Here is a 26,684-nt window from a genome sequence, read left to right on the forward strand (position 1 = left end):
ACGTTACCGTCGCAAATAAATGTGATTAATATCGAGAGCAGGCGAGATATCACAAAGACGTCTCACAGAAATGAAAACAATAAATAAACGAGTTTGAACTATGCTACAACGAAGGAATTCAAGAGTCAAGACTTCCAAAACGGAACGCAACTTTAAAAACGTTAAAAACATATGTTTTAACAGAGCACAGAGAAACTATGTAATTTTGAAACTGTTGCGTTCATTTGTTGCAGCTTATGTGACAAGCTATTGAGTTTTCATCATTTCCTTGGGAGTGTTCCAATTCACATTCAACTACAACCGGCAAGGTGTTATACCTCACTCACTTACCAGTCGTACGAATGAGGTCCGTCGATAAGGGATCCCTACCATATGACGCACGTGCTGCCACTAACGCTTTGTATGACACACGAAATGTATTTTCCGATGGAGGATTCGGTTCAATTGTCGCCTCGTCATCAAACGTTTGCGGTTCCCGTTGGAAAGCCATGTCCTTTCGACTGCTAATAGAGGAGTTCTGCAGGATCAATTGCCATTGCAGGTCCCTCCTACCTTATACCTGGACACAGACGCAAATTTGAATACAGCGAAGAGCAGAAAAAAAGTTGGCTTGAGGGAGGCTTGAACCCGTATCCTCTGCTTAGCACTTCAACACTGAAACTGCTTAACCACTACGCCATGTGGTTCAGCAACTCCTGTATATCACACTTCTGAATCTCGAACCGTTCACTGTTTCTATTTTTCTTTTCTTTCACGGCGCAGTACACCTTCTTCCTGTTTTCATGTTGAATCTGCATTCAGTTTTTGATGGGTCCTCTTACCACTAAATCTGAGGGAAGTGCGAAAGGGAGTTCCCCTTATTAGTAAGACGTCGTTTGAAATCCTAGTATTGGCACAACTTTTAATTAATTGTTTTCGCTTACATCAGTATTGTTTATAAAACTGTTAGAAACTGTCAACTAACTGTGATGGCTCAATCAGAGGTGTGTTATCCGAATGGCATGTGCCAACCCATTACCTTGATTAAAGAGGAAGCCAGGAAACATGTTACCCCGCCGAGCCTGAGTAAAATACCTCCATGGCTAATGATCCTTGGTGGAAGAGAATGTCCTGTGTATTGTGCAGGATCTTGGTGCAGGTGGGAAGCAGCTAAGCGCTCATGTTCAAGAGGCCCAGGAAACACTGCACCCAGTAAAGCTGACCTGTGAACGCGAATTTGTTCTAAATAGCTGTGAGAGACTAGCGAGGGGACGTGCCTGCTCTTCATAACCGATTTCTTCCAAATTTATGGTTTTGCGGAACTTGGTCAGAACTAGAAGTGACAGAATTTATGAGTTCCAGATGCCAAAGCATCTACAAAGAAAGTAATCTTGGTGCTGGTCGGGTGAGATATTAGCCAGTTATTCTAGCGTTGTCTCAACGTAGCGGTTGGCGCAATATAAAGAGTACCTAAATATAATAAGAGTGTCGTGGTTCAAACATGGCGAGGAAACTTTTTCTTTACTTTTCTAAATTTTTTATTTTTACGATACTTACACTGCAAATAACCGTAATAATGCTCAGTATACTGTATTTTTTTAATTTGTTCTCAAAAGGCATACAAAGGAAAGTCAAAAAATTGGGATTGCAAATATTTTCCAAGAAAGGATTGTACCAACAGCATCCTCGAGGACACTGAAAATAACTATTCAAGGAGGAATTGTAACCCTACAGAACTTCCTTTTGTGGAACTTTGACCTTAGAGTAGCCCCAAATGATAGGAAGTTCCCTGCTGTTTATGCGTAAATCGTCAACTGTAAAATAACAAAAGAATATAATTTTCAAACCGACTTCAACTTTTAATTCCATCTGGAAATTAATTTACAGTCGCAAATTTTTATTTACTTCCTGCTTTCATTGTTGTTGTTGTTGTTGTTGAAGTACGCAGACTGCGTGCATTGCAGCCGCTCGGGGTTATCTGAAATCAAAAATGGGTAACATGAGTCGATATTACATTAAATTTATAGTAGCTTATACCTAACCACGATTGTTGTTGTTGTTGTCTTCAGTCCTGAGACTGGTTTGATGCAGCTCTCCATGCTAATCTGTCCTGTGCAAGCTTCATCATCTCCCAGTACTTACTGCAACCTACATTCTTCTGAATCTGCTTAGTGTATTCATATCTTGCTCTCCCTCTACGATTTTACCCTCCACGCTGCCCTCCAATGCTAAATTTGTAATCACTTGAAGCCTCAGAACATGTCCTACCAACCGGTCCCTTCTTCTTGTCAGGTTGTGCCACAAACTCCTCTTCTCCCCAATTCTATTCAGTACCTCCACATTAGTTATGTGGTGTACCCATCTAATCTTCAGCATTCTTCTGTAGCACCACATTTCGAAAGCTTCTATTCTCTTCTTGTCCAAACTATTTATCGTCCATGTTTCACTTCCTTACATGGCTACACTCCATACAAATACTTTCAGAAACGACTTCCTGTTTTCATACTCACAGGATAATATTAATAAATACAACATACTGAGCATTACCTCGATTTATTTATAGTATAAGTAACTTATAAATTGAAAATAAAATAAAAGATTTCTGCACTATGTGATAAAAAGTAGCCGGACACCCCCAAAACAGCCGTTTTTCATATTAGGTGCATTGTGCTGCCACCTACTGACAGGTACTTCATATCAGCGACCTCAGTAGTGATTCGACATCGTGACAGAGCAGAATAGGGCACTCCGCGGAACTCAAAGACTTCGAACGTGGTCACATGATTGGATGTCACTTGTGAGACGTGTCTGTACGTGAGATTTCCACACTCTTAAACATCCCTAGGACCATTGTTTCCGATGTGATAGTGAAGTGGAAACTTGAAGGGACATGTACAGCACAAAAGCGTACAGGCTTACCTCGTCTGTTGACTGACAGAGACCGCCGACTGTTGAAGAGAATCGTAATGTGTAAAAGGCAGACATCTATCCAGACCATCACACAGGAATTCCAAACTACATCAGGATCCACTGTAAGTACTCTGACAGTTAGGCAGGAGGTGAGAAAAGCTGGATTTCATGGTCGGTTGGCTGCTCATAAGCCACACATCACGTCGGTAAATGCCAAAGTACGCATCGCTTGAAGTAAGGAGCGTAAACACTGGACGACTGAACAGTGGAAAAACGTCGTGTGGAGTGACGAATCGCGGTACAGGATGTGGCGATCCGATGGCTGGGTGTGGGTATGGCGAATGCCCGGTGAACGTTATCTGCCAGCGTGTGTAGGGCCAACAGTAATTTTCGGAGGCCGTGATGTTATGGTGTGGTCATGTTTTTCATGGAGGGGGCTTGCACCCCTTGTTGTTTTGCGTGGCACTATCACAGCACAGGCCTACATTGATGTTTTAAGCACCCTCTTACTTCTCATTGTTGAACAGCGATTCGGGGATGGCGATTGCATCTTTCAACACGATCGAGCACCAGCAGTCCATAATATAATGCCTGTGGCGGAGTGGTTACATGACAGTGACATCCCTGTAATGGTCTGGCCTACACAGAGTCCTGACCTGAATCCTATATAACACCTTTGGGATGTTTTGGAATGCCGACTTCGTGCCAGTCCTCACCGAACGACATCGATACCTCTCCTGAATGCAGCACTGCAACGGGCAACCCTTCCCCAACCCAACCCTTCCAGAACCTGATTGAACGTATGCCAGCGAAAGTGGGAGCTGTCGTCAAGGCTAAGGGTGGGCCAACACCAAATTGAATTCAGGCATTACCGATGGAGGTCACCAGGAACTTTAAAGTCGTTTACAGGCAAGTGTCCCGATACTTTTGATCACATAGTGACTCAGACCAACAACCCTCGTATTAACGTTTCGTTTTCTTGTTGCTGACCCAACCGATGCTTCAAATAATATAAGAGAACGTAACTGCCCTATGCATCACCCGATCTGTACCAGAAGGTTTTTTTTGTTTTGTTTTGTCCACTTGTTAGAGTAGTTAATAAAGCATAGCGGCTCTAGGCACATTGAGGCTATTTGTCACCACGAACATTCGTACATCATTAGCTCCAACGTGTACTGTTCCCTTTTAGAGCTACGTACCTCACTCTGTGAAAACGAAACCCCTACGGGATCACCTTGTTGAAAGTCTGACTAGCTGAATATTAAGACCCCTTTTCCTCAGGAATGGGTTGACGTATCAAGTTGAAATTTATGTCACATTGATGAGTTCTATGTTTTCTTGACAGTGTAAAAAATTTATGATTCTAAGTCAATGCGATCAAAAGATCCGGCCATATACGTCATAAATTTTGATATTCGTTACCACACTCATCAAAATCTATGTATGAAATATCTTTATCGATGTCGGGTCTGGTGTTCTAGCGGTAACGGTCGTGCCTGCGAATCGGGGTCGAATCTCAGTTGGACCACGGATTTTTCAATCTGCGTTTAAACTAGCTTCCCTTTTCAGTTACTTGAGAAATAACAAGAAACGATATGCGATTTGAATTCCATGTTAAAATGTAGGTACCATTCCCCCAGTTGGATGGGGTAGACTACAGACACGAAAGTCGCTGAAGTGGTATCCAATAAAAGGACTTGCACTGACCCACTGGGCCAAAAAATGGTTCAAATGGCTCTGAACACTATGGGACTCAACTGCTGTGGCCATTAGTCCCCTAGAACTTAGAACTACTTAAACCTAACTAACCTAAGGACATCACACAGATCCATGCCCGTGGCAGGATTCGAACCTGCGACCGTAGCAGTCGCACGGTTCCGGACTGCGCGCCTAGAACCGCGAGACCACTGCGGCCGGCCCCACTGGGCCACACGAAATTATTATTATTATTTATATACATAACTGGGATACTGCGGAACCCACAGAACGCGAGTCCTTTTCGGGCATCTCTATTTTTTTAAATTAACGTTTATGACTTCCAGACGACAGCTGGAAGGGCCTATCACGGTGGTGTAGTTGAAGGGAAACGTGTGATTACTGGAGGCTGGTTTATTATGGATATTTTTTGGGACAATCAATCAAAAGAATAAAAAAAGAACAAATGTGTTTTGTGGTACAGCAGTACTAGAAAGTCGGTGTTCGTCTTGTGTGTAAGGCAAGGGAATGGTGAAGGCTGAGTATGGCGAAGACCTATAGAGACACTGAGTAACCAGCTGTTGGGAGATCTGCCTGGAGTGACGGAAAGCGGAGAGTCCCGCCCACTACATCCTCATCTATGCCAGACTAGTAAGGGCTTCTTCTCCTGTCAAGTCATGCCGCTCCCTAAAAATTTTGCAGTGACTTTCATTCTGCCTCACTTTATTTACCTTTTGACAGTACACGTGATTTATTTGTGAGATAGAAATGTCCGTTCAGAAATCTAAGTCTACTAACTCTTACTTTGTCCTTAGACGGGTTTTGAATCTTCACAGACCCATTTACTCTGACTGTGGCTGAAAAAATCCTCTTTGTTCAGAGCATTCCTCTCTGGAACAAAGTACCAGGTAATGTCGAAAATTTCCCTGTTTCGAGTTTAAACCAAAACACAGTTACTATTATTATGTGAAGGTGACTGCTTTGTTGGATAGAAATATATTCAGGAGATAAGACTGTATATTGGCGATTAATAACTACCATTCACTACTGGCTATCTGTTAGATATATGTATAGAGCAGACTATGTGTGTGTATGTCCAAGATCTCCTCCCAAACTCTTGGATTAAATTTATCCAAATCTGGCACAGAAACATCAGGCCTGAGGAGTATCAGCACTGTGTGGTTTATAACCTCCTAGCTCCAATAGTAGCAGAGATTCGCACAAGAATGTGTTTTTCTTTCAGCTCCTGGTGTATAGGCCGCCCTGCATGGGAGGCATTTTGTATGGGAATATTATTGGCCTACTGAATGAATCTGTTCTGTAGGACAGCCAACACATCAGAGGAAAGAGTTTTCTGGGCCTCAACATGTAGGTTGCCCTGCATGACAGTCATGTTGTGTTGGAGTGGTACTGGCTTGCTTTGGCGACCTGCTTTGCATGGTGGCTTATATTCAGAGGCAAGTAAATGTGTTTCAAGCCTCTGACGTATAGCCTCCCTAGTGTGACAGGTGTATTATGGGAATAGTATAGGCCTGTTTTACTGAACTGTATTGCAGGGCTACAAGTGCCAATGAGCATGGCTTTGGACAGTGTGAGATGTATAGAGGGGATGGACAGAACACGGGGGGAGATGTGCAAGGCAGTTGAAAGATGTAGAGTGGTGGTCAGGTAGAAAAGAAAGAGGAGGAGGTAGAGATCAAAAGGTAGAGACAGAGGAGAATATCGTCAGAGGAAGGGAGTGGAGAAAATGAACAAAGAGAGGTGGAGGAAGAGATAAAGAGACGGAGACTGAAGAGGAGGATATAAATTGAGAGAGATTGAGGGATGAGGTGGCCATTCAGAGGGAGCAAGAGGTGGACACAGAGGGTGAGAAGAGGAGGTGTGTTCAATACATTTGTCGATTGCATATGCGGGTGAAGCTGTGGGGAAAAGATGGTATTCATCCATTTTAATGAATAGTTTCACTGACAGGTCCTCGAACTGTACTTATCCCAATGAAAAATGTACATTCCACATGCACTTTTATATCCGAGTACTCTATGCTATTTAGTTCATACATGACGCAACTAGAGCGAGTCTACATGTAGCCATCATGCATTGCAGGTAAAGGAAACTTTCAGCCACGCTCGTCACAGAACCGAGAAATCCTCCTATTTAAGCCCTCCACTCGTCCCCAGACCGGAGGAATGGGATCAACCCTTCGAAAGAATTATTTAAATCGAAAGCAGCTCTGAGACTTGCATCTATCTCCGAAAATAACCGAGAACAGCCTCGGATTTTAGGCACGAGACATCTTTGTTTTCTTACTGGGATATTTACCGATTGGCTGCATTATACTGAAGTTAAGCCTCTGTATTAGAAAGAAAATAACGAAATACTGTGAAACTAACATCCAGTTTCACTTTTGTCAGCATTCTTAAAATTTTAGAAATGGTAATAGATGTACATGCTCATTGAGGATTTAGTTATTTCATTAGAGAATGTAGTACTTGTACAGTCTTTAGTACGTTAGTTACTTTTGACAGTAAATCACAAAACGTTTTTTAATAAATTGGGATGCTATCGTAAAACAGGAAAAGCAACAAAATGATTCAAACCGTATGTCTACAACTCAAACCATCGGGTGCCAGTGGAAAGACTCCTCCATTAAGCTACTGGTAATCATCGAAATGGGAACTTATCACATTTGTCCCACAAAATTCTAACTTAGGGCAGTTAGTTTTTCTTGTGTACATTAATTATCTTCCATCAGTAATGTCACCAGATGACAAGTAGCGTATGTTTCGTTTGCAAATGGCACAAAATTGCAATATATAACAAATCCAGTACACTTATAGAAAAATCGGTTAGTGAAATTGTAATTTGCATTCATGCAAGGTGCGTCTGGAAAGATCGGTGAATGGTCTCAGAAAATAAAGAAATCAACAATTGTAAACACAATATCTTTAGTGGCCTCCAAAATAATCCCCATTAGCTACAAAACAACTCTGACGTTGCATATAAATCTGTTATGAACTGTCGGCGGACTCTTCTTGTGAAATTGCTACAGGCACCGCGGTCATGCCTTTTTGGATATCAGCATCGTTACAGGAAATGAGACTTAGTGGTACCAATACCATTCAGAGAACAAGCGACAGTCAATAGCATGTCTTCCCGTTTCTCTCGTGTAGAGCTTCATGCTGTCGAAAAAGGCAAGCAACATCGTCTTAACCTTGTATTACGTCAACCGACTTTTTCTTGGGAGGCGGGAAAAACAATGAACATTACACTATTGACTGTCACTCGGTCTCTGGCTCGTACTGCTAGCACTAGGTCTCATCTTCTGTAACGATACAGATGCCAAACGACGTTTTCATCAAAACTTTGATAAGACGCAGTGTATTCAGTTTAGAAGTTGAAATAAAAAGCACTCCGTTTTCAGGCCACAAGTGGCCCATCGTGACTATACGACCGCTATGTCATCCTCAGTTGAGGATGCGGATAGAAGGGACGTGTGGTCAACACATCGCTCTCCCGGTCGTTATGATGGTTTTCTTTGACCGGAGCCGCTACTATTCGGTCGAGTAGTTCCTCCATTGGCATCACGAGGCTGAATGCACCCCGAAAAAATGGCAACAGCGCATGGCGGCTGGATGGTCACCCAACCAAATGCCGTCCACGCCCGACAGCGCTTAACTTCGGTGATCTCACGGGAATCGGTGTATCCACTGCGGCAAGGCCGTTGCCTTAGAAGTTGAAAGAGGTTACCTCCAAATATATATATAAAATGTGATAACAGTTAATAAGAAGAGGATGATAGTGTAAAATTCAAGGTGTACAACTTGATATAAAATTCAGGTGAGAGGCCAAAACCACATAGCGGATTAAGCGTCTGAACAAATCTTTAATTGTAATGAGGCATTTGTCAGACATAGGTAATAGAAAACAAAACTCTTACATACTTTGCTTGCTTTCTGTTCCATAATGCCATACATGACCTTTATTTGGTCAATTAATTTAGCAGAACCACTTTTTCCGAGTGCAAATGCGTGTAATACGAATTCTTTGTGGTGTTAGCTAAGGGACGTCCTATAGAGGCCTGTTAAAGGAACTGCTGATGAAATTTGTCGTAAAAAATGGTTCCTTTTTCAAACCAAAAGCTCAGTTTATGGAATCCATGCTAGAAGTAAAAATAATCTTCGTAACGACATAAAGCTATTCATTTCAATCCGCGAAGATATTCATTATTCAGTAACACATACTTTCAGTAAAATACTAGCAGCTATATAAAGCTTGACTACCAATAAAGTTAAGTTCAAGATGAACTCGAAGGATTTATTGGTAGCTAAATTGTACAACTCCACTGATGAATTTCCTAGTAGACCCGTTTGATATATGACATAAATGTGAAAGGTTTTGTGTAATTAATACGAATATAGTAATTGGAACAAAATACAACAGAATATGGTTACCATAAAATAAAACACACACAGGTAATGATGGAATTGCTGGTGCTCTGATGTAGATGTGGGTGTTGCTTCTGCCAGTTTCATGGTCACGTTTCACTAAGTGCCTCAAGAGTGGAAATGGAGGATGGACGGGTGGCAAAAATGTATTGACCGCTGTCTTTGGGATTGAGGTAGCTGATGTTGGGCTGGGAAGTGCCTGATCGGTAAGTGGTGGGACAAGGCTGGAAGAGGACAGGTTTATGATGTTTAGGAAACTGGCAGGTGTGTAGGAATTTCGGTATAAGAGGATCTGAGGACTAGTATGGATAAAAGTCACTGTGGAGTTATGAGTTAGGAAGGGCGGCCTGTTGAAATTTGCTTGTAATAGGATGATGGGTTTTGAAAGGTGGGTAGGTGGAGGAAATGGGGGGGGGGGGGGGGGGGATTATGCTGAAGAAGGCATGTAGGCATGGCAGCAACTGGGGAGTTTTAAAGGGTCAGAGAGACAATGGAATTTTGATTTTAAAATTTACGGCAATCGTACGGTTTTTGTCGATGTTCTAGAGATTTGCGGGAGAGGGAATTTAATCAGCCGTAGGGAATCCTTGTAGGACGGGGAAGACGAAAATGGAAGTCGTGGCGTAGTGCATGACCCCTCAGTCAGTATGTTATTCCATTCCCCTTGTCACACAATAGGGACTGAGGTCTGAGAATCTCCTGGCCTGAAGTGGAAATGAGTATGAAAAGTCTGAAAGTGAGTTGGGGATCCCTGGTTCACGATAGGAACGGGAGGAAACAGCCAGAGATGAAATAAATTCATAGTTGGGGAGCTTTTTTTGTCATACATCAGTTTTCTAACTGGTTTAACAATACCCACCTCAAATTCCTCTCCTGTGCCTATGTTTTCATCTCAGAGTAGGACTAACAACCTACCTCCTCAATTATTTGCTGGGTGTATTCCGATCCCTGTCTTCCTCTACAGTTTTTTACCTCTATAGCTCCATCTAGTACCATAGAAGTCAATCCGTGATGTCTTGACAAGCGTCTTATCATTCTGTCTCTTCTTCTTGTTAGTGTTTTACACATTTTCCTTTCCTCGCCAATTCTGCTGAGAACCTCCTCATCCGGCCTCATCAGTCCGCCTAATTTTGAGCATTCTTCTAGAACACTTCATCTCAAATGCTGCCATTCTCTTCAGTTTCGGTTTCTCCACAGTACATGTCTCAAATTACATACAGTGCTGTGCTCCAAACGTACATTCTTAGAAATTTCTTCCTGAAATTAAGAGCCGGCCGCTGTGGCCGAGCGGTTCTAGGCTCTTCAGTCCAAAACCACACTGCTGTTTCGGTCGAAAGTTCGAATCCTTCCTCGGGCGTGAATGTGGGTAATGTCCTTAAGTTACTTATTTTTAAGTAGTTCTAAGTATAGGGGACTGATGACCACAGATATTAAGTCCCACAGTGCTTAGAGCCATTAGAACCTGAAATTAAGACCTAAGTTTGATCCTAGTAGACTTCTCTTGGCCGGCCGAGCGGTTCTAGGAGCTACAGTCTGGAACCGCGCTGCCGCTACGGTCGCAGGTTCGAATTCTGCCTCGGGCATGGATGTGTGTGATGTCGTTAGGTTAGTTAGGTTTAAGTAGTTTTACGTTAGGGGACTGATGACCTCGGAAGTTAAGTCCCATAGTGCTCAGAGCCATTTGAACTTCTCTTGGCCAGGAATGCCCTCTTTGCCAATGTTATTCTGCTTTTCATGACCTCCTTGCTCTGTCTGTCATGGGTTATTTTGCTGCTAAATTAGCAGGTTTACTTAACTTCATCTACTTCGTCATCACAAATTTTGATGTTAAGTTTCTCGCTGTTCTCATTAATTTCGTCTTTCTTCGATTTAATCTCAATTCTGTTTACTCTCATTAGAGTGTTCATTTAATTCAACACATCCTGTAGCTCTTCTTAACTTTGACTGAGGATAGCAATATCATCAGCGAATCTTAACATTGATATCATTTCACCTTGAATTTTAAACCCTCTCTTGAACATTTCTTTTAATTTCCGTCATTGATTCTTCGATATGTAGATTCTACAGTAAGGACGAAAGACTACATCTCTGTCTTACTGTCTTACACCGTTTTTAAACCGAGTACTTCATTAATGGTCTTCAACTCTTATTGTTCCCTTTTGGTTCTTGTACATATTGTGTACTCCAATTTTTCCCCTATAAACTACCCATATTTCTCTCAGAACTTTGACCATGTTGCACCATTTTAGATTGTCGAATGCTTTCTCCATGTCGATAAATCCTATCAACGTGACTTGATTTTTCTTCAGTCTTGCTTCTATTGTCAACTGCAATGTCAGAACTGCCCCTTCAGTGCCTTTATCTTTCCTAAAGCCAAACTGATCGTCATCTAACATTTCCTCAGTTTTCTATTCCATTCTTCTGAATATTATCCTTGTCAGCAATTTGGATGCATGAACTGTTAAGCAGATGTGCGGTAATACTCGCACTTGTCGGCTCTTGCAGTCTTTGGAACGATGCGGATGATGTTTCTCCGAAAGTCAGATGGTGTGTCGCCAGACGCACACACTCTGCACACCAACGTGAATAACCGTTTTTTGCCACTTCTCGGAATGATTTTAGAAATTCTCGTGTAAAGTTATCTGTATCTTCTACCTTATTCGATTTTAAGTCCTGCAAAGCTCTTCTAAGTTTCGCTTCCAGTACTGCAGCCTCCTATCGCTTCTCTGTCGACTCCTATTTCTTCATCTGTCACGTCAACAGGCACGTCATCCTCCTTATAGAGTTCTTCAATGCACTCATTCTACCTATCTGCTCTCTCCTCTGCATTTAACAGTAGAATTCCCGTAGCACTCTTAGTGTTACCATCCTTGCTTTTCTGTAAGCTGAGTCAGTCCTTCATTGAATAATTCATTTAGTTACTGATTTCTTCACTTTTTTCATGTAGCCGTTTTGTCTTATCTTCCAGATCTTCCTATTTATTTCCTTCCTAAGTGACTTGTATTTTTGTACACCTGAATTTGCTTGAACATTTTTGTACTTCCTTCTTTCGTCGATCAACTGACGTATTTCTTCTGTTATCCATGGTGTCTCCGCAGTTATATTACTTGAGCCTACGCTTAACTCTCCACCTGCTGTGGCTGCCATTTTATAACCGCCGATCCCCTTCAACTGAACGGCCTAATGAGCTATTCCTTATCGCAGTTTGTATGCCTCAGACAACATCAAGCGTTTCTCTTCATTCCTTAGTACTTCCGCACTCTACGCCTATGCGCATTGCTTCTTTCTGACTAGTCTCTTAAACTTTTCATCATTACCAAATTGTGATCTGAGTCTATATCTGCCTCTGGGTACGTCTTACAGTTCAATATCTGATTTCATAATCTCTGTCTGACCATTATGTAATCTGAAATCTTCCTGTCTCTCTCGACATTTTCCCAATATCGCTCCTCCTACAAATATTGAACAGAATGTTCATTACTACCATCTGAAATTTCTCAATTAGATTTCCTCCTCACATTCCTGGTACCAAGCCCATATTCTCCCGTGACCCTTTCTTCAACTCCTTCCACCACAACTGCGTTCCAGTCTCCCGTGAGTGTTAGATTCAAGTTCCGATTACTTACTGAATTACCCGTACGGTATCTCCGTAGCTCTCTACATCTTCATCTTCTGCTTGCGATGTCGGCATGTATACCTGAATTCCTGTTGTCGGAGTTCGTTTGCTGTCGATTTTGTTGAGGAGAGCCCTATCGCTGAACTGTTGACAGTTCCTCACCCTCTGTCCTACCTTCCGATTCATACTGAATCGTGTTCATGTTACCTTATTTTCTGCTGTTGTTGATGTTACCCTATTCTCGTCTGACCAGAAATCGTTGTGTTTTTTTTCCATTTCACTTCACTGTCACCTACTGTCACTAGATTGAGCGTTACCATTTCCATTTTCAGATTTTCTAGCTTCCCCACTTCCGACACTCTGCCCCAACCCCCTACCCCCCCTCCCCCCACCCAGTAGAACATCGTCCTTTCATTGATCATTCAGTCTTTTTCTAATGGCTACCTGCCCCTTGGTTCTCCGCTGCTGGAGATTCCAATGGGGTCTAGTGGAGAGATCATCGTGAGATTTTACAGTTAAAAGCCATATGTCCTGCGGATATACGTTGTGTCTTTAATACAGTGGTTTCCATTGCCTTCTGCATGCCCGCGCCGCTGATGATTGCTGATTCTTCCGCCTTATAGGGGCAGTTTCCCGCTCCAAAGGGAACGGAGTGGGCTAAACCTCCGTCCGCTCCTCTGCCCTCTTCGACAACGGCGTTGACAGAATGAGGGTGACTTCTTATGCCGGAAGACTTTGGCCACCATTGCTGATCATTTTAATTCAAAATTGAAGCAGTGATAGGTATTGAGCCTTGGACCGAGGACGTTTTGATTATTGGTCAAAGACGCTACCCCACTTTTTTCCCTTCACTGTTCTCGCCGTTTGAACGTGCAAACGTCACAGGTCGCCCCTTCAAGTTGACCATTGTGTACTTCGCTCAGTTTTTTTTATTACAGAAGGTAACTAGGCCTACGATCGGACATGATAAGCTTCCGTGCTGGTGTCTCTCACCTACCGTTGGAGATGCAATGGGTTGAATTTTAAGTGAAAGAAGAGTGAGCTGTGTGTTAACTGTATGGTTGATGGGAAATAACAGTATTAGGCAGGTAGCATACGGCGATTGTACATTAGAGGAGCAACAATGAAATTATTGTATTCGAGATTGCGGAAGATGTAGAATATACAGGAGTGGTACATGTGAGCGAGGAGGGCTAGGAATTTGTCAAGATAGCAGAGGATCCAAGTGGGAAAGATAAATGGATGCAAAAGGCAAGGTGGAGTGCTTAACATTCAATGATTTGAAGGGATTAATATATCCCTTTGGTGTATAGGATATCTAGGCAATGTAGGAATAGGAGAGGAGAGATATTGTGGATAGTGGAGTTGTTTTGGTTAAGACTGAACAGATAGCCAGTCATTGTAGGTATAGGAGACGAGAGAGCAGAACAAGGTTTCGTAGGCGCTGAGAGTAGTGGAGGTGCCTCAGTTAGGAGTGGACGTGCTGCACAGTGATATACGCTCATGCTCATAAATTAAGGATAATTGCAGAATTTGGTATCACACTACGTGGCACTACACAAAACTGTCGCTAATAGCATAGGTACATAGGGAATACACACGACACAGATCTATAAGTTCACAGTATTGGTGATAAGTTGAGAAAACTGTCCCGAAACACATGTGCTACAAAACGCCAATGTTTCCTGCGCATATACCCCGACATCAAAATAGGATATGATCACCATGCACACGTACACAGGCCGCACAACGGGTTGGCATATTCTGTATCAAGTGGTCGAGCAGCTGCTGGGGTATAGCCCACCATTCTTGCACCAGTTCCTGTCGGAGCTCCTGAAGTGTTAAAGAGGTATGAAGATGTGCAGCGATACGTCGACCGAGAGCATCCCAGACGTGCTCAATGGGGTTTCGGTCTGGAGAACGGGGAGGCCACTCCATTTGCTAAAATCTTCTGTTTCAAGGTACTCCTAGACGATGGGGCCGTGTGTTATCATCTATCAGGAGGAAGGTGGGACCCACTGCACCGCTGAAAAGGAGGACATTCTGGTGCAAAATGATTTCCTGATACACATGACCTGTTACAGTTCCTCTGTCAAAGACATGAAGGAGTGTACGTGCACCAATCATAATCCCACCCCGCACCATCAAACCAAGACCTCCATACAGGTCCCTTTCAAGGACATTAAGAGGTTGGTGTGTGATTCCTGGTTCACGCCAGATGAAAACCCGGCAAGAATCGCTGTTCAGACTATACCTGGACTCGTCCGTCAACATACACTGAGACCACTGTTCCAATGGCCATGTACTATGTTTTTGACACGAGGCTTTACGGGTTATCCTGTGACCAGGGGTCAGTGGAATGCACCTTCTACATCTACGTGATTACTCTGCAATTCACATTTAAGTGCTTGGCAGAGGGTTCATCGAACCACAATCATACTATCTCTCTACCATTCCACTCCCGAACAGCTCGCGGGAAAAACGAACACCTAAACCTTTCTGTTAGAGCTCTGATTTCTCTTATTTTATTTTGATGATCATTCCTACCTATGTAGGTTGGGCTCAACAAAATATTTTCGCATTCTGAAGAGAAAGTCGGTGACTGAAATTTCGTATATAGATCTCGCCGCGACGAAAAACGTCTTTGCTTTAGTGACTTCCATCCCAACTCGCGTATCATATCTGCCACACTCTCTCCCCTATTACGTGATAATACAAAACGAGCTGCCTTTTTTTGCACCCTTTCGATATACTCCGTCAATCCCAACTGGTAAGGATCCCACATCGCGCAGCAATATTCTAACAGAGGACGAACGAGCGTAGTGTAAGCTGTCTCTTTAGTGAACTTGTTGAATATTCTAAGTGTCCTGACAATGAAACGCAACCTTTGGCTCGCCTTCCCCACAATATTATCTATGTGGTCTTTCCAACTGAGCCGGTCACAGTGGCCGAGCAGTTCTAGGTGCTACAGTCTGGAACCGCGCGACCGCTACGGTCGCAGTTTCGAATTCTGCCTCGGGCTTGGTTGTGTGTGGTGTCCTTAGGTTAGTTAGGTTTAAGTAGTTCTAAGTTCTAGGGGACTGATAACCTCAGAAGTTAAGTCCCATAGTGCTCAAAGCCATTTGAACCATCTTTCCAACTGAAGTTGTTCGTAATTTTAACACCCAGGTACTTAGTTGAATTGACAGCCTTGCGAATTGTGTTATTTGTCGTGTAATCGAATTCCAACGGATTTCTTTTGGAACTCATGTGGATCACCTCACACTTTTCGTTATATCAACTGCCACCTGCCACACCATACAGAAAGCTTTCCTAAATCGCTTTGCATCTGGTACTGGTCTTCGGATGACCTTACTAGACGGTAAATTACAGCATCATCTGCGAACAACCTAAGAGAACTGCTCAGATTGTCACCCAGGTCATTTATATGGTTCAGGAACAGCAGAGGTTCCAGGACGCTTCCCTGGGGAACACCTGATCACACTTCAGTTTTACTCGATGATTTGCCGTCTATTACTATGAACTGCGACCTTCCTGACAGGAAATCACGAATCCAGTCGCAGAAGTGAGACGATACCCCATAGGCCCGCAGCCTGATTAGAAGTCGCTTGTGAGGAACGGTGTCAAAAGTTTTCCGGAAATCTAGAAATACGCAATCAACTTGAGATTCCCTGTCGATAGCGGCCATTACTTCGTGCGAATAAAGAGCTTTCTGCATTGCACAAGAACGATGTTTTCTGAAACCTTGCTGATTACGTATCAATAGATTGTTCCCTTCGAGGTGATTCATAATGTTTGAATACAGTATATGCTTCAAAACCCTACTGCAAATCGACGTCAATGATATAGGTCTGTAGTTCGATGGATTACTCCTACTACCCTTCTTAAACAATGGTGCGACCTGCGCAATTTTCCAATCTGTAGGTACAGATCTCTCTGTGAGCGAGCGGTTGTATATGATTGCTAAGTAGGGAGCTGTTGTATCAGCGTAATCTGAAAGGAATCTAATCGGTATACAATCGGGACCTTTCAGGTCTGCGTGTTAATAAACCATGTTCAGTCGTCTGTAGACTGTGTGTATCTGAAGACAGCTGTTCCAGTGGCTGCGGTAAGGTGCGGAGCAAGACTACCTGCAGTACTCCATGGCCGTCTGCGGGTAGTGATGGTGAGATATGGGTCTTCTTAGGGTGTTGTGGGTGTCCCGTACTATAGCGTAGCGCCTGGCCACGTTTCCTGTCTGCTGAAATTGTTGCCATAATCTTGAGATCACACTTTGTGGCACACGGAGGGCCCGTGCTACGACCTGCTGTGTTTGACCAGCCTCCAGTCGCCGTAGTATTCTGCCCCTCATAACGTCATCAGTATGTGTTCTGTGAGCCATTTTCAATTCACAGTCACCATTAGCACGTCTGAATACGTTTGCACACTTACTCACTGCACGGTACTGTGACATGCACCAACACACCTCTGCGTATGTGGACTGCTGCCAGCGCCACCGTGCGACGGCCGCAGGTCAAATGCACCGCATGGTCATACCCCGAGGTGATTTAACTCCGCAGACCGCCCACCACAGCGTTTCACCATGTATCAGCATCATCCTCAACTTACGAGCATGAGTGTAGATGCCGGTAGTTTCTGCCCGCAGGGAGACGTCACGTACCTGGAACTCGAGGAGCGCGGGCAACGCCTCGGTGTAGAAGGCGACCTCGTTGCGGAAGAGCAGGTCGGACTTGAAGACCTGCCGCTGCTCCGGGTCGGCGGGCAGGCACTTGCACATGAGGGAGCGCCGCCACGGAGCGCCGCCCTCCGTGCCGCTCACGCTCACCCGGTAGAGCGTCGACGTGTAGTTGTCGCCCGTGCCCGCACCCGACCGCACCTGCAAAGCGGACCGCAGCTGCTCACACGGACTCTGCTCAGCTGGAGGCAACACAGTACGACGCTATCGCATTTCGCTACTCAACGTAAAGCGGTGTACGAGCCATACAAAGTATCGGCGATTCTACATCTACACTCCTGGAAATGGAAAAAAGAACACATTGACACCGGTGTGTCAGACCCACCATACTTGCTCCGGACACTGCGAGAGGGCTGTACAAGCAATGATCACACGCACGGCACAGCGGACACACCAGAAACCGCGGTGTTGGCCGTCGAATGGAGCTAGCTGCGCAGCATTTGTGCACAACCGCCGTCAGTGTCAGCCAGTTTGCCGTGGCATACGGAGCTCCATCGCAGTCTTTAACACTGGTAGCATGCCGCGACAGCGTGGACGTGAACCGTATGTGCAGTTGACGTACTTTGAGCGAGGGCGTATAGTGGGCATGCGGGAGGCCGGGTGGACGTACCGCCGAATTGCTCAACACGTGGGGCGTGAGGTCTCCACAGTACATCGATGTTGTCGCCAGTGGTCGGCGGAAGGTGCACGTGCCCGTCGACGTGGGACCGGACCGCAGCGACGCACGGATGCACGCCAAGACCGTAGGATCCTACGCAGTGCCGTAGGGGACCGCACCGCCACTTCCCAGCAAATTAGGGACACTGTTGCTCCTGGGGTATCGGCGAGGACCATTCGCAACCGTCTCCATGAAGCTGGGCTACGGTCCCGCACACCTTTAGGTCGTCTTCCGCTCAAGCCCCAACATCGTGCAGCCCGCCTCCAGTGGTGTCGCGACAGGCGTGAATGGAGGGACGAATGGAGACGTGTCGTCTTCAGCGATGAGAGTCGCTTCTGCCTTGGTGCCAATGACGGTCGTATGCGTGTTTGGCGCCGTGCAGGTGAGCGCCACAATCAGGACTGCATACGATCGAGGCACACAGGGCCAACACCCGGCATCATGGTGTGGGGAGCGATCTCCTACACTGGCCGTACACCTCTGGTGATCGTCGAGGGGACACTGAATAGTGCACGGTACATCCAAACCGTCATCGTACCCGTCGTTCTACCATTCCTAGACCGGCAAGGGAACTTGCTGTTCCAACAGGACAATGCACGTCCGCATGTATCCCGTGCCACCCAACGTGCTCTAGAAGGTGTAAGTCAACTACCCTGGCCAGCAATATCTCCGGATCTGTCCCCCATTGAGCATGTTTGGGACTGGATGAAGCGTCATCTCACGCGGTATGCACGTCCAGCACGAACGCTGGTCCAACTGAGGCGCCAGGTGGAAATGGCATGGCAAGCCGTTCCACAGTACTACATCCAGCATCTCTACGATCGTCTCCATGGGAGAATAGCAGCCTGCATTGCTGCGAAAGGTAGATATACACTGTACTAGTGCCGACATTGTGCATGCTCTGTTGCCTGTGTCTATGTGCCTGTGGTTCTGTCAGTGTGATCATGTGATGTAACTGACCCCAGGAATGCGTAAATAAAGTTTCCCCTTCCTGGGACAATGAATTCACGGTGTTCTTATTTCAATTTCCAGGAGTGTACATCTACATACATAATCCGCTTGAACATAAATGCAGATCCTAGCCAAGCCAGCAAGTTGCGCTGTATTTGATCACGAACGACACCTGTGCAGTACATCTACATCTACATCTACATACACAACTCCGCAATCCATCATACGGTGAGTGGCGGAGGGTACCTCGTACCACAACTAGCATCTTCTCTCCCTGTTCCACTCCCAAACAGAACGAGGGAAAAATGACTGCCCATATGCCTCTGTACGAGCCATAATCTCTCTTATCTTATCTTTGTGGTCTTTCCGCGAAATATAAGTTGGAGGCAGTGAAACTGTCCTGCAGTCTGCCTCAAATGCTGGGTTTCTAAATATCCTCATTAGCGATTCACGAAAGGAACGCCTCCTTTCTTGTAGAGACTCCCACCCGAGTTCCTGAAGCATTTCCGTAACACTCGCGTGATGATGAAACCTACCAGTAACAAATCTAGCAGCCCGCCTCTGATTTGCTTCTATGTGCTCCGACCTGATAGGGATCCCAAACGCTCGAGCAGTACTCAAGAATAGGTCGTATTAGTGTTTCATAAGCGGTCTTCTTTACAGATGAACCACATCTTCCCAAAATTCTACCAACGAACCGAAGACGACTATCCGCCTTCCCCACAACTGCCATTATATGCTAGTCCCACTTCATATCGCTTAGCAATGTTACGCCCAAATATTTAATCGACGTGACTGTGTCAAGCGCTACACTACTAAGTGTTTCATAAGCGGTCTCCTTTACAGATGAACCACATCTTTCCAAAATTCTACCAATGAACCGAAGACGACTATCCGCCTCCCCACAACTGCCATTACATGCTAGTCCCACTTCATATCGCTTAGCAATGTGACGCCCAAATATTTAATCGACGTGACTGTGTCAAGCGCTACACTACTAATTGAGTATTCAAACATTACGGGATTCTTTTTCCTATTCATCTGCATTAATTTACATTATCTATATTTAGAGTTAGCTGCCATTCTTTACACCAATCACAAATCCTATCCAAGTCATCTCGTATCCTCCTACAGTCACTCAACGACGACACCTTCCCGTACAGCACAGCATCATCAGCAAACAGCCGCACATTGCTATTCTCCCTATCCAAAACATCATTTATGTAGATAGAAAACAACAGCGGACCTACCACACTTCCCTGGGGCACTCCAGATGATTCCCTCACCTCCGATGAACACTCACCATCGAGGACAACGTACTGCGTTCTATTACTTAAGAAGTCTTCGAGTTAGTCACATATTTGGGAACCAATCCCGTATGCTCGTACCTTAGTTAGGAGTCTGCAGTGGGGCACCGAGTCAAACGCTTTCCTTTAAGTCAAGGAATATGGCATCCGTCTGATACCCTTCATCCATGGTTCGCTAGATATCATGTGAAAAAAGACCGAGTTGCGTTTCGCAGGAGCGATGCCTTCTAAAGCCGTGCTGATGAATGGACAGCAACTTCTCTGTCTCAGGGAAATTCATTATATTCGAACTGACAATATGTTCGAGAAACCTGCAACAAACCGATGTTAAGGATTTTTTTTCTTTTGTCATCAGTCTACTAACTGGTTTGATGCGGCCTACTTCATCTCAGAGTAACACTTGCAACCTACGTCCTCAATTATTTGCTTGACGTATTCCAATCTCTGTCTTCCTCTACAGTTTTTGCCCTCTACAGCTCCCTCTAGTACCATGGAAGTCATTCCCTCATGTCTTAGCAGATGTCCTATCACCCTGTCCCTTCTCCTTATCAGTGTTTTCCACATATTCCTTACCTCTCCGATTCTGCGTAGAACCTCCTCATTCCTTACCTTATCAGTCCACCTAATTTTCAACATTCGTCTATAGCACCACATCTCAAATGCTTCGATTCTCTTCTGTTCCGGTTTTCCCACAGTCCATGTTTCACTACCATACAATGCTGTACTCCAGATGTGCATCTTCAGAAATTTCTTCCTCAAATTAAGGCCGGTATTTGATATTAGTAGACTTCTCTTGGCGAGAAATGACTTTTTTGCCATAGCGAGTCTGCTTTTGATGTCCTCCCTGCTCCGTCCGTCATTGGTTATTTTACTGCCTAGGTAGCAGAATTCCTTAACTTCACTGACATCGTGACCATCAATCCTGATGTTAAGTTTCTCGCTGTTCTCATTTTTACTTCTCATTACCTTCGTCTTTCTCCGATTTACTCTCAAACCATACTGTGTACTCATTAGACTGTTCATTCCGTTCAGCAGATCATTTAATTCTTCTTCAGTTTCACTCAGGATAGCAATGTCATCGGCGAATCGTATCATTGATATTCTTTCACCTTGTATTTTAATTCCGCTCCTGAACCTTTCTTTTATTTCCATCGTTGCTTCCTCGATATACAGATTGAAGAGTAGGGGCGAAAGGCTACAGCTTTGTCTTACTCTCTTCTTAATACGAGCACTTCGTTCTTGATCGTCCACTCTTATTATTCCCTCTTGGTTGTTGTACATATTGTATATGACCCGTCTCTCCCTATAGCTTACCCCTACTTTTTTCAAAATCTTGAACAGCTTGCACCATTTTATATTGAGGAACGCTTTTTCCAGATCGACAAATCCTATGAACGTGTCTTGATTTTTCTTTAGCTTTGCTTCCATTATTAGCCGTAACGTCAGAATTGCCTCTCTCGTGCCTTTACTTTTCCTAAAGCCAAACTGATCGTCACCTAGCGCATTCTCAATTTCCTTTTCCATTCTTCTGTATATTATTCTTGTAGGCAGCTTCGATGCATGCGCTGTTAAGCTGATTGTGCGATAATTCTCGCACTTGTCAGCTATTGCCGTCTTCGGAATTGTGTGGATGATGCTTTTCCGAGTCAGATGGTATGTCGCCAGACTCATATATTCTACACACCAACGTGAATAGTCGTTTTGTTGCCACTTCCCCTAATGATTTTAGAAATTCTGATGGAATGTTATCTGTCCCTTCTGCCTTATTTGACCGCAAGTCCTCCAAAGCTCTTTTAAATTCCGATTCTAATACTGGATCCCCTATCTCTTCTAAATCGGCTTCTGTTTCTTCTTCTATCACATCAGACAAATCTTCACCCTCATGGAGGCTTTCAATGTATTCTTTCCACCTATCTGCTCTCTCCTCTGCATTTAACAGTGGAATTCCCGTTGCACTCTTAATGTTACCACCGTTGCTTTTAATGTCGCCAAAGGTTGTTTTGACTTTCCTGTATGCTGAGTCTGTCGTTCTGACAATCATATCTTTTTCGATGTCTTCACATTTTTCCTGCAGCCATTTCGTCTTAGCTTCCCTGCACTTCGTATTTATTTCATTCCTCAGCGACTTGTATTTCTGTATTCCTGATTTTCTCGGAACATGTTTGTACTTCCTCCTTTCATCAATCAACTGAAGTATTTCATCTGTTACCCATGGTTTCTTCGCAGCTGCCTTCTTTGTACCTATGTTTTCCTTCCCAACTTCTGTGATGGCCCTTTTTAGAGATGTCCATTCCTCTTCAACTGTGTTGCCTACTGCGCTAGTCCTTATTGCTGTATCTATAGCGTTAGAGAACTTCAAACGTACCTCGTCATTCCTTAGAACTTCCGTATCCCACTTCTTAGCGTATTGATTCTTCCTGACTAATGTCTTGACCTTCAGCCTACTCTTCATCACTACTATATTGTGATCTGAGTCTATATCTGCTCCTGGGTACGCCTTACAATCCAGTATCTGATATCGGAATCTCTGTCTGACCATGATGTAATCTAATTGAAATCTTCCCGTATCGTCCGGCCTTTTCCAAGTATACCTCCTCCTCTTGTGATTCTTGAACAGGGTATTCGCTATTACTAGCTGAAACTTGTTACAGAACTCAATTATTCTTTCTCCTCTTTCATTCATTGTCCCAAGCCCATATTCTCCTGTAACCTTTTCTTCTACTCCTTCCCCTACAACTGCATTCCAGTCGCCCATGACTATTGGATTTTCCTTTACATACTGATAGTGGTCTGTTATTTTGAAGATCCGTCCTTCTACACTTCTTATATACAGGCGTCACCTGCGGCTTTATCCAGTCGCTCGGGACTCCACGTTGGGCAAGAGATTCGCATTCATGTGCATATCAGACACACGTAACTTAACGATGACTGAGCAGAAAAAATGAAACATCTCGAAGTGGCTAAACAACCTGTTGTAAGATATTACAGTACTTTCATATAGATGGTGTATCCATATAGTTTCCACATTACATTTATCACATTCTTCAGAAAACTATTTCGTCCTTTACTTGTTAACTGTACATTAGCCACAATGCTAGTTATTGGTACTTCCATAATATATTTGTTATAAATTAGTGGCATTGTAGTTGTTAGTTATCTTCAGAAGCACATGCGCTCACAACGTGTTTGCATTTCAGAGCAGAGGATTTGACCAAAGAGTTTACGTCTAAGAAGAACAGAGATGTTACATATGCAGATAGATGACATATTACAAATTATGAAAATGAAATTGTTATATTAGTGTGGAACCACACTGCCAATTGTATTATACAGAATAGTTACTGGCAAATTATATTAAGTTAAATACTTCTTTTCACAAAAATTGCTAGTTGTGAAGCAGCCATGATTTACAATTTTCGATTTTTGAATATTTCATTAAACGTGTGTAAAAATGCCAAGTTTGCAAGGTCTACACAAGCCAGACACAAAGGAGTTTCACTAGAGGGTACAAGGAACACATGGATGCCTCTTGGCTGAGTAACTTTGATAAATGAACTTTTCCAACACGTCTGGAAGAACATGGCCACTCAACCATAGCCGCTAAAGATAACCTGCAGACGCCACACACTTTGAGCACAAGAAAGAAAATTAATCTCCTAGAAGAGCTCTATATTTACATCCTTAATTCCAAATCACCACACCTAACTCTCACTGAACAAGCACATCTTGCAAACAAGTCATTTCTGCACATTTTTAATGGAACATTTAAAAATCGAAAACTGTAACTAATGCCCTCCTCGCAATTTTTACAACTAAGACAACATTTATTTACCCTTATATAATTTGCGTAGAACAATTCTGTTGATCATAGATGACTGTCATATAACAATTCCAGTTTCATTATTTGTAGTATCTGTAACATCTCTGTGTTTTTTAGAAAGCTGTTTGACAATAACGTCTTTTTTTTTAAAAAAAAAAACTGTGATAAATGTAATGTGGAAACTGTATTGATACTCCAGCTATATGTAAGTACTGTAATATTTTAGAACACATGTCGGTATTTTAGTACACTTCCAGACGTTTCATTTGTGTTTATTTAGGTATCATCAGTTATTTGTTTGTGATTTAAACAGTGATTTTGAACAGTTTTTATGCAAACATGTACATAAATATAAAATACCTGAAGATGGGCACAAGCCCGAAACCGGTAGTGCGTTAAATAAAAGTTGTTTCTATCGTGACTGGTAGCGGTTATTACTCTACAACCTATAGTTTCTGACAGCTGTGGAGTAAACCAGAGCCCCGCATAGTGCCGGCCAGTGCAGTGCTGACGTAGCCTTGTGCAGTGTTTCCGCTTCGCCGCTCTCAGGCAATGCTCTGCTGCCGTTGTACAATGGTACTAGCCAGCCAGGGTTAAACTGAGCACGCGTCGAGACTAAGCATTGCGTTAGAAACATACTCGTGCGGGCGAAATGCAAAAAGGCCTGCATAGGATTAAAGATTCTTGTTGGGACTGGCAGCCGAGCCTGAACGTAAATAGATGTAACTTGTTGCGCATAAACAGGCGAAGAGATCCACTGCTGTTCGATACACCGCTGGCGACAAGTCACTGGAAACAATAACTGCCGTAAAACAACTAAGAGTAACCATGCACAGGTAGCTAAATTGGAATTACCTCGCATAAAAACTAGTAGCAGAAGCAGATACCACAGTGAGTATCATCGAGAGACTCTTAAGGAAATGTAATGCGTCCACGAAAGGAGTGGTTTACAAAAAACTTTGCGACCTTACTGCCACAATGTGACGTTACTGTCACACATCACTATGCGATATATTTCATTTTTCTACAGCTGTTTCGCAGTTACCTAGTGAGTTTACTGGAGGAGTGTGTCTGAGAAGGCTGCCATTCGCTCGTCACGGTGGGCAGTATGCCGCTGGGAGCAGCTCTACAGCCTCCTTTGTCGGCCGAGACACAGTCTCTGAATCTCATTAGGTCACATGGACCTACGTTGGAGGGAATGGCTAGTTCGTGCAATACGGGCAACGACACGGTTTGTCGCTATCGAAACCCGGGCTGGCGTCTGTACCCATGGGGACAGTGTACATTACGGCCAGCCCATAACCCCCAGAGAAAACTGAACGTGACATTCTTTTTTTTCTGCATGATTTCGAACGTTCGTAGATAGCGGTATCTCCTCGCCAACATGAGAGTCTCATGCCCTTTCTTTGTGTATAAAAAAACATCCAGTACTATTGGTTTGGATAAAATAATTTTTTTTAAATCCAGAATGACACTGGCTATGGAAGCTTATGAACTTATGTCAACAGTATTGTGTCACTCTGGGCAGAGTTCTTGATGATCAAGGTTGACCGATCATAAAGACACTGCTTTGGATAAGTTCTAACTTTATGCTAGAAAAGTGCATCTTGTCACAAAAGGAGGGAAGTTACATGTGTGGTATCATAGATAGATACTACCCCACCAGTGTCTCACAGCTGGCAACGGAATCGCACGTTTCAGACAGACCCCGACAACGGTCGCGTAGGGTCCCGGCGGATCCAACGATGCGCGCCTGCTGAGCCACGCATTCAGCGGTTGCGACTACGAGAGCCCTCTACCGCCGTGATGTAGGATGGCCGGCAGCAGACATCGCCGACTCCCAGTCGCAGTATTCGACTGTCTTGAGTCTTAGTCAGCCTTCGGCAGTTCGCTCGGGCATTAGTAGCGGGAGCCTCTCATTGCACGACGCACTTTAGTCTGCTTCTTGCAATGGCTAGGGTTTATCACTGGTTGTTCTTTCGCAATATTTAGGGAGTTTACGAGTTAGGAGAGGGTTACTATCTTTTGGATAAAAAATCGATTATTTGAAATTGCGGTTTTGGATCCATAGAAGTGTTTAGAATGCAACCCTGAAACGGTTATCCGAATATGGAACAGAAATGTTTGTTATTCGCGGTTGAACAAAAAAATACACCTGCCTTAAATCGGCCTTTTTCACTCACCAGTTTTTTTCTTTCGGAGGACGAGTCAATGTAACGGTGCTTGGGGGGAAACACACAAAATTAAAATGAAAGTTTGAACGCGTGTGTTTGGAAGTTAACCCTCAAGCATTTGAATTCTGGTGCGGAGACTGTGGAGATTGCGACTTTCCTGGCAGTGAGCACCTTCCACAAAGGGTATTCAGCAATTATGAAGACCATGACAACGATGGACGTCACCCTGAGACTCTGTTCGGCGCAGTTCGCCAAGCATTCGGACGACCACCGGATTCAAGCGGCCGAAAACCGCTTCTCACCGGCCGTACGAGCGGCTCTGGAGCAGCGGAGGATGGCCCAGAACGAGCAGAACGCCTTCTATGAGGAAGAGGAAGGACTAGTTTATGGACCC

The 26,684-nt window shown here is 44.0% G+C and overlaps 1 protein-coding gene across 1 annotated transcript in view; it reads right to left on the reverse strand.

The window, feature by feature from the left end:
* The window catches only part of LOC126366001 (uncharacterized), a 351,266-nt gene that overhangs the window by 159,950 nt on the left and 164,632 nt on the right, over window positions 1-26,684 (reverse strand). The window contains exon 2 of the mRNA XM_050008830.1: window positions 17,306-17,521. Coding sequence (XP_049864787.1) covers window positions 17,306-17,521 — 216 coding nt within the window. The remainder of the gene's footprint in view (window positions 1-17,305; window positions 17,522-26,684) is intronic.

This window comes from Schistocerca gregaria, chromosome 4 (genome assembly GCF_023897955.1).
Source record: "Schistocerca gregaria isolate iqSchGreg1 chromosome 4, iqSchGreg1.2, whole genome shotgun sequence".
Classification (NCBI taxonomy): Eukaryota; Metazoa; Arthropoda; class Insecta; order Orthoptera; family Acrididae; genus Schistocerca; species Schistocerca gregaria.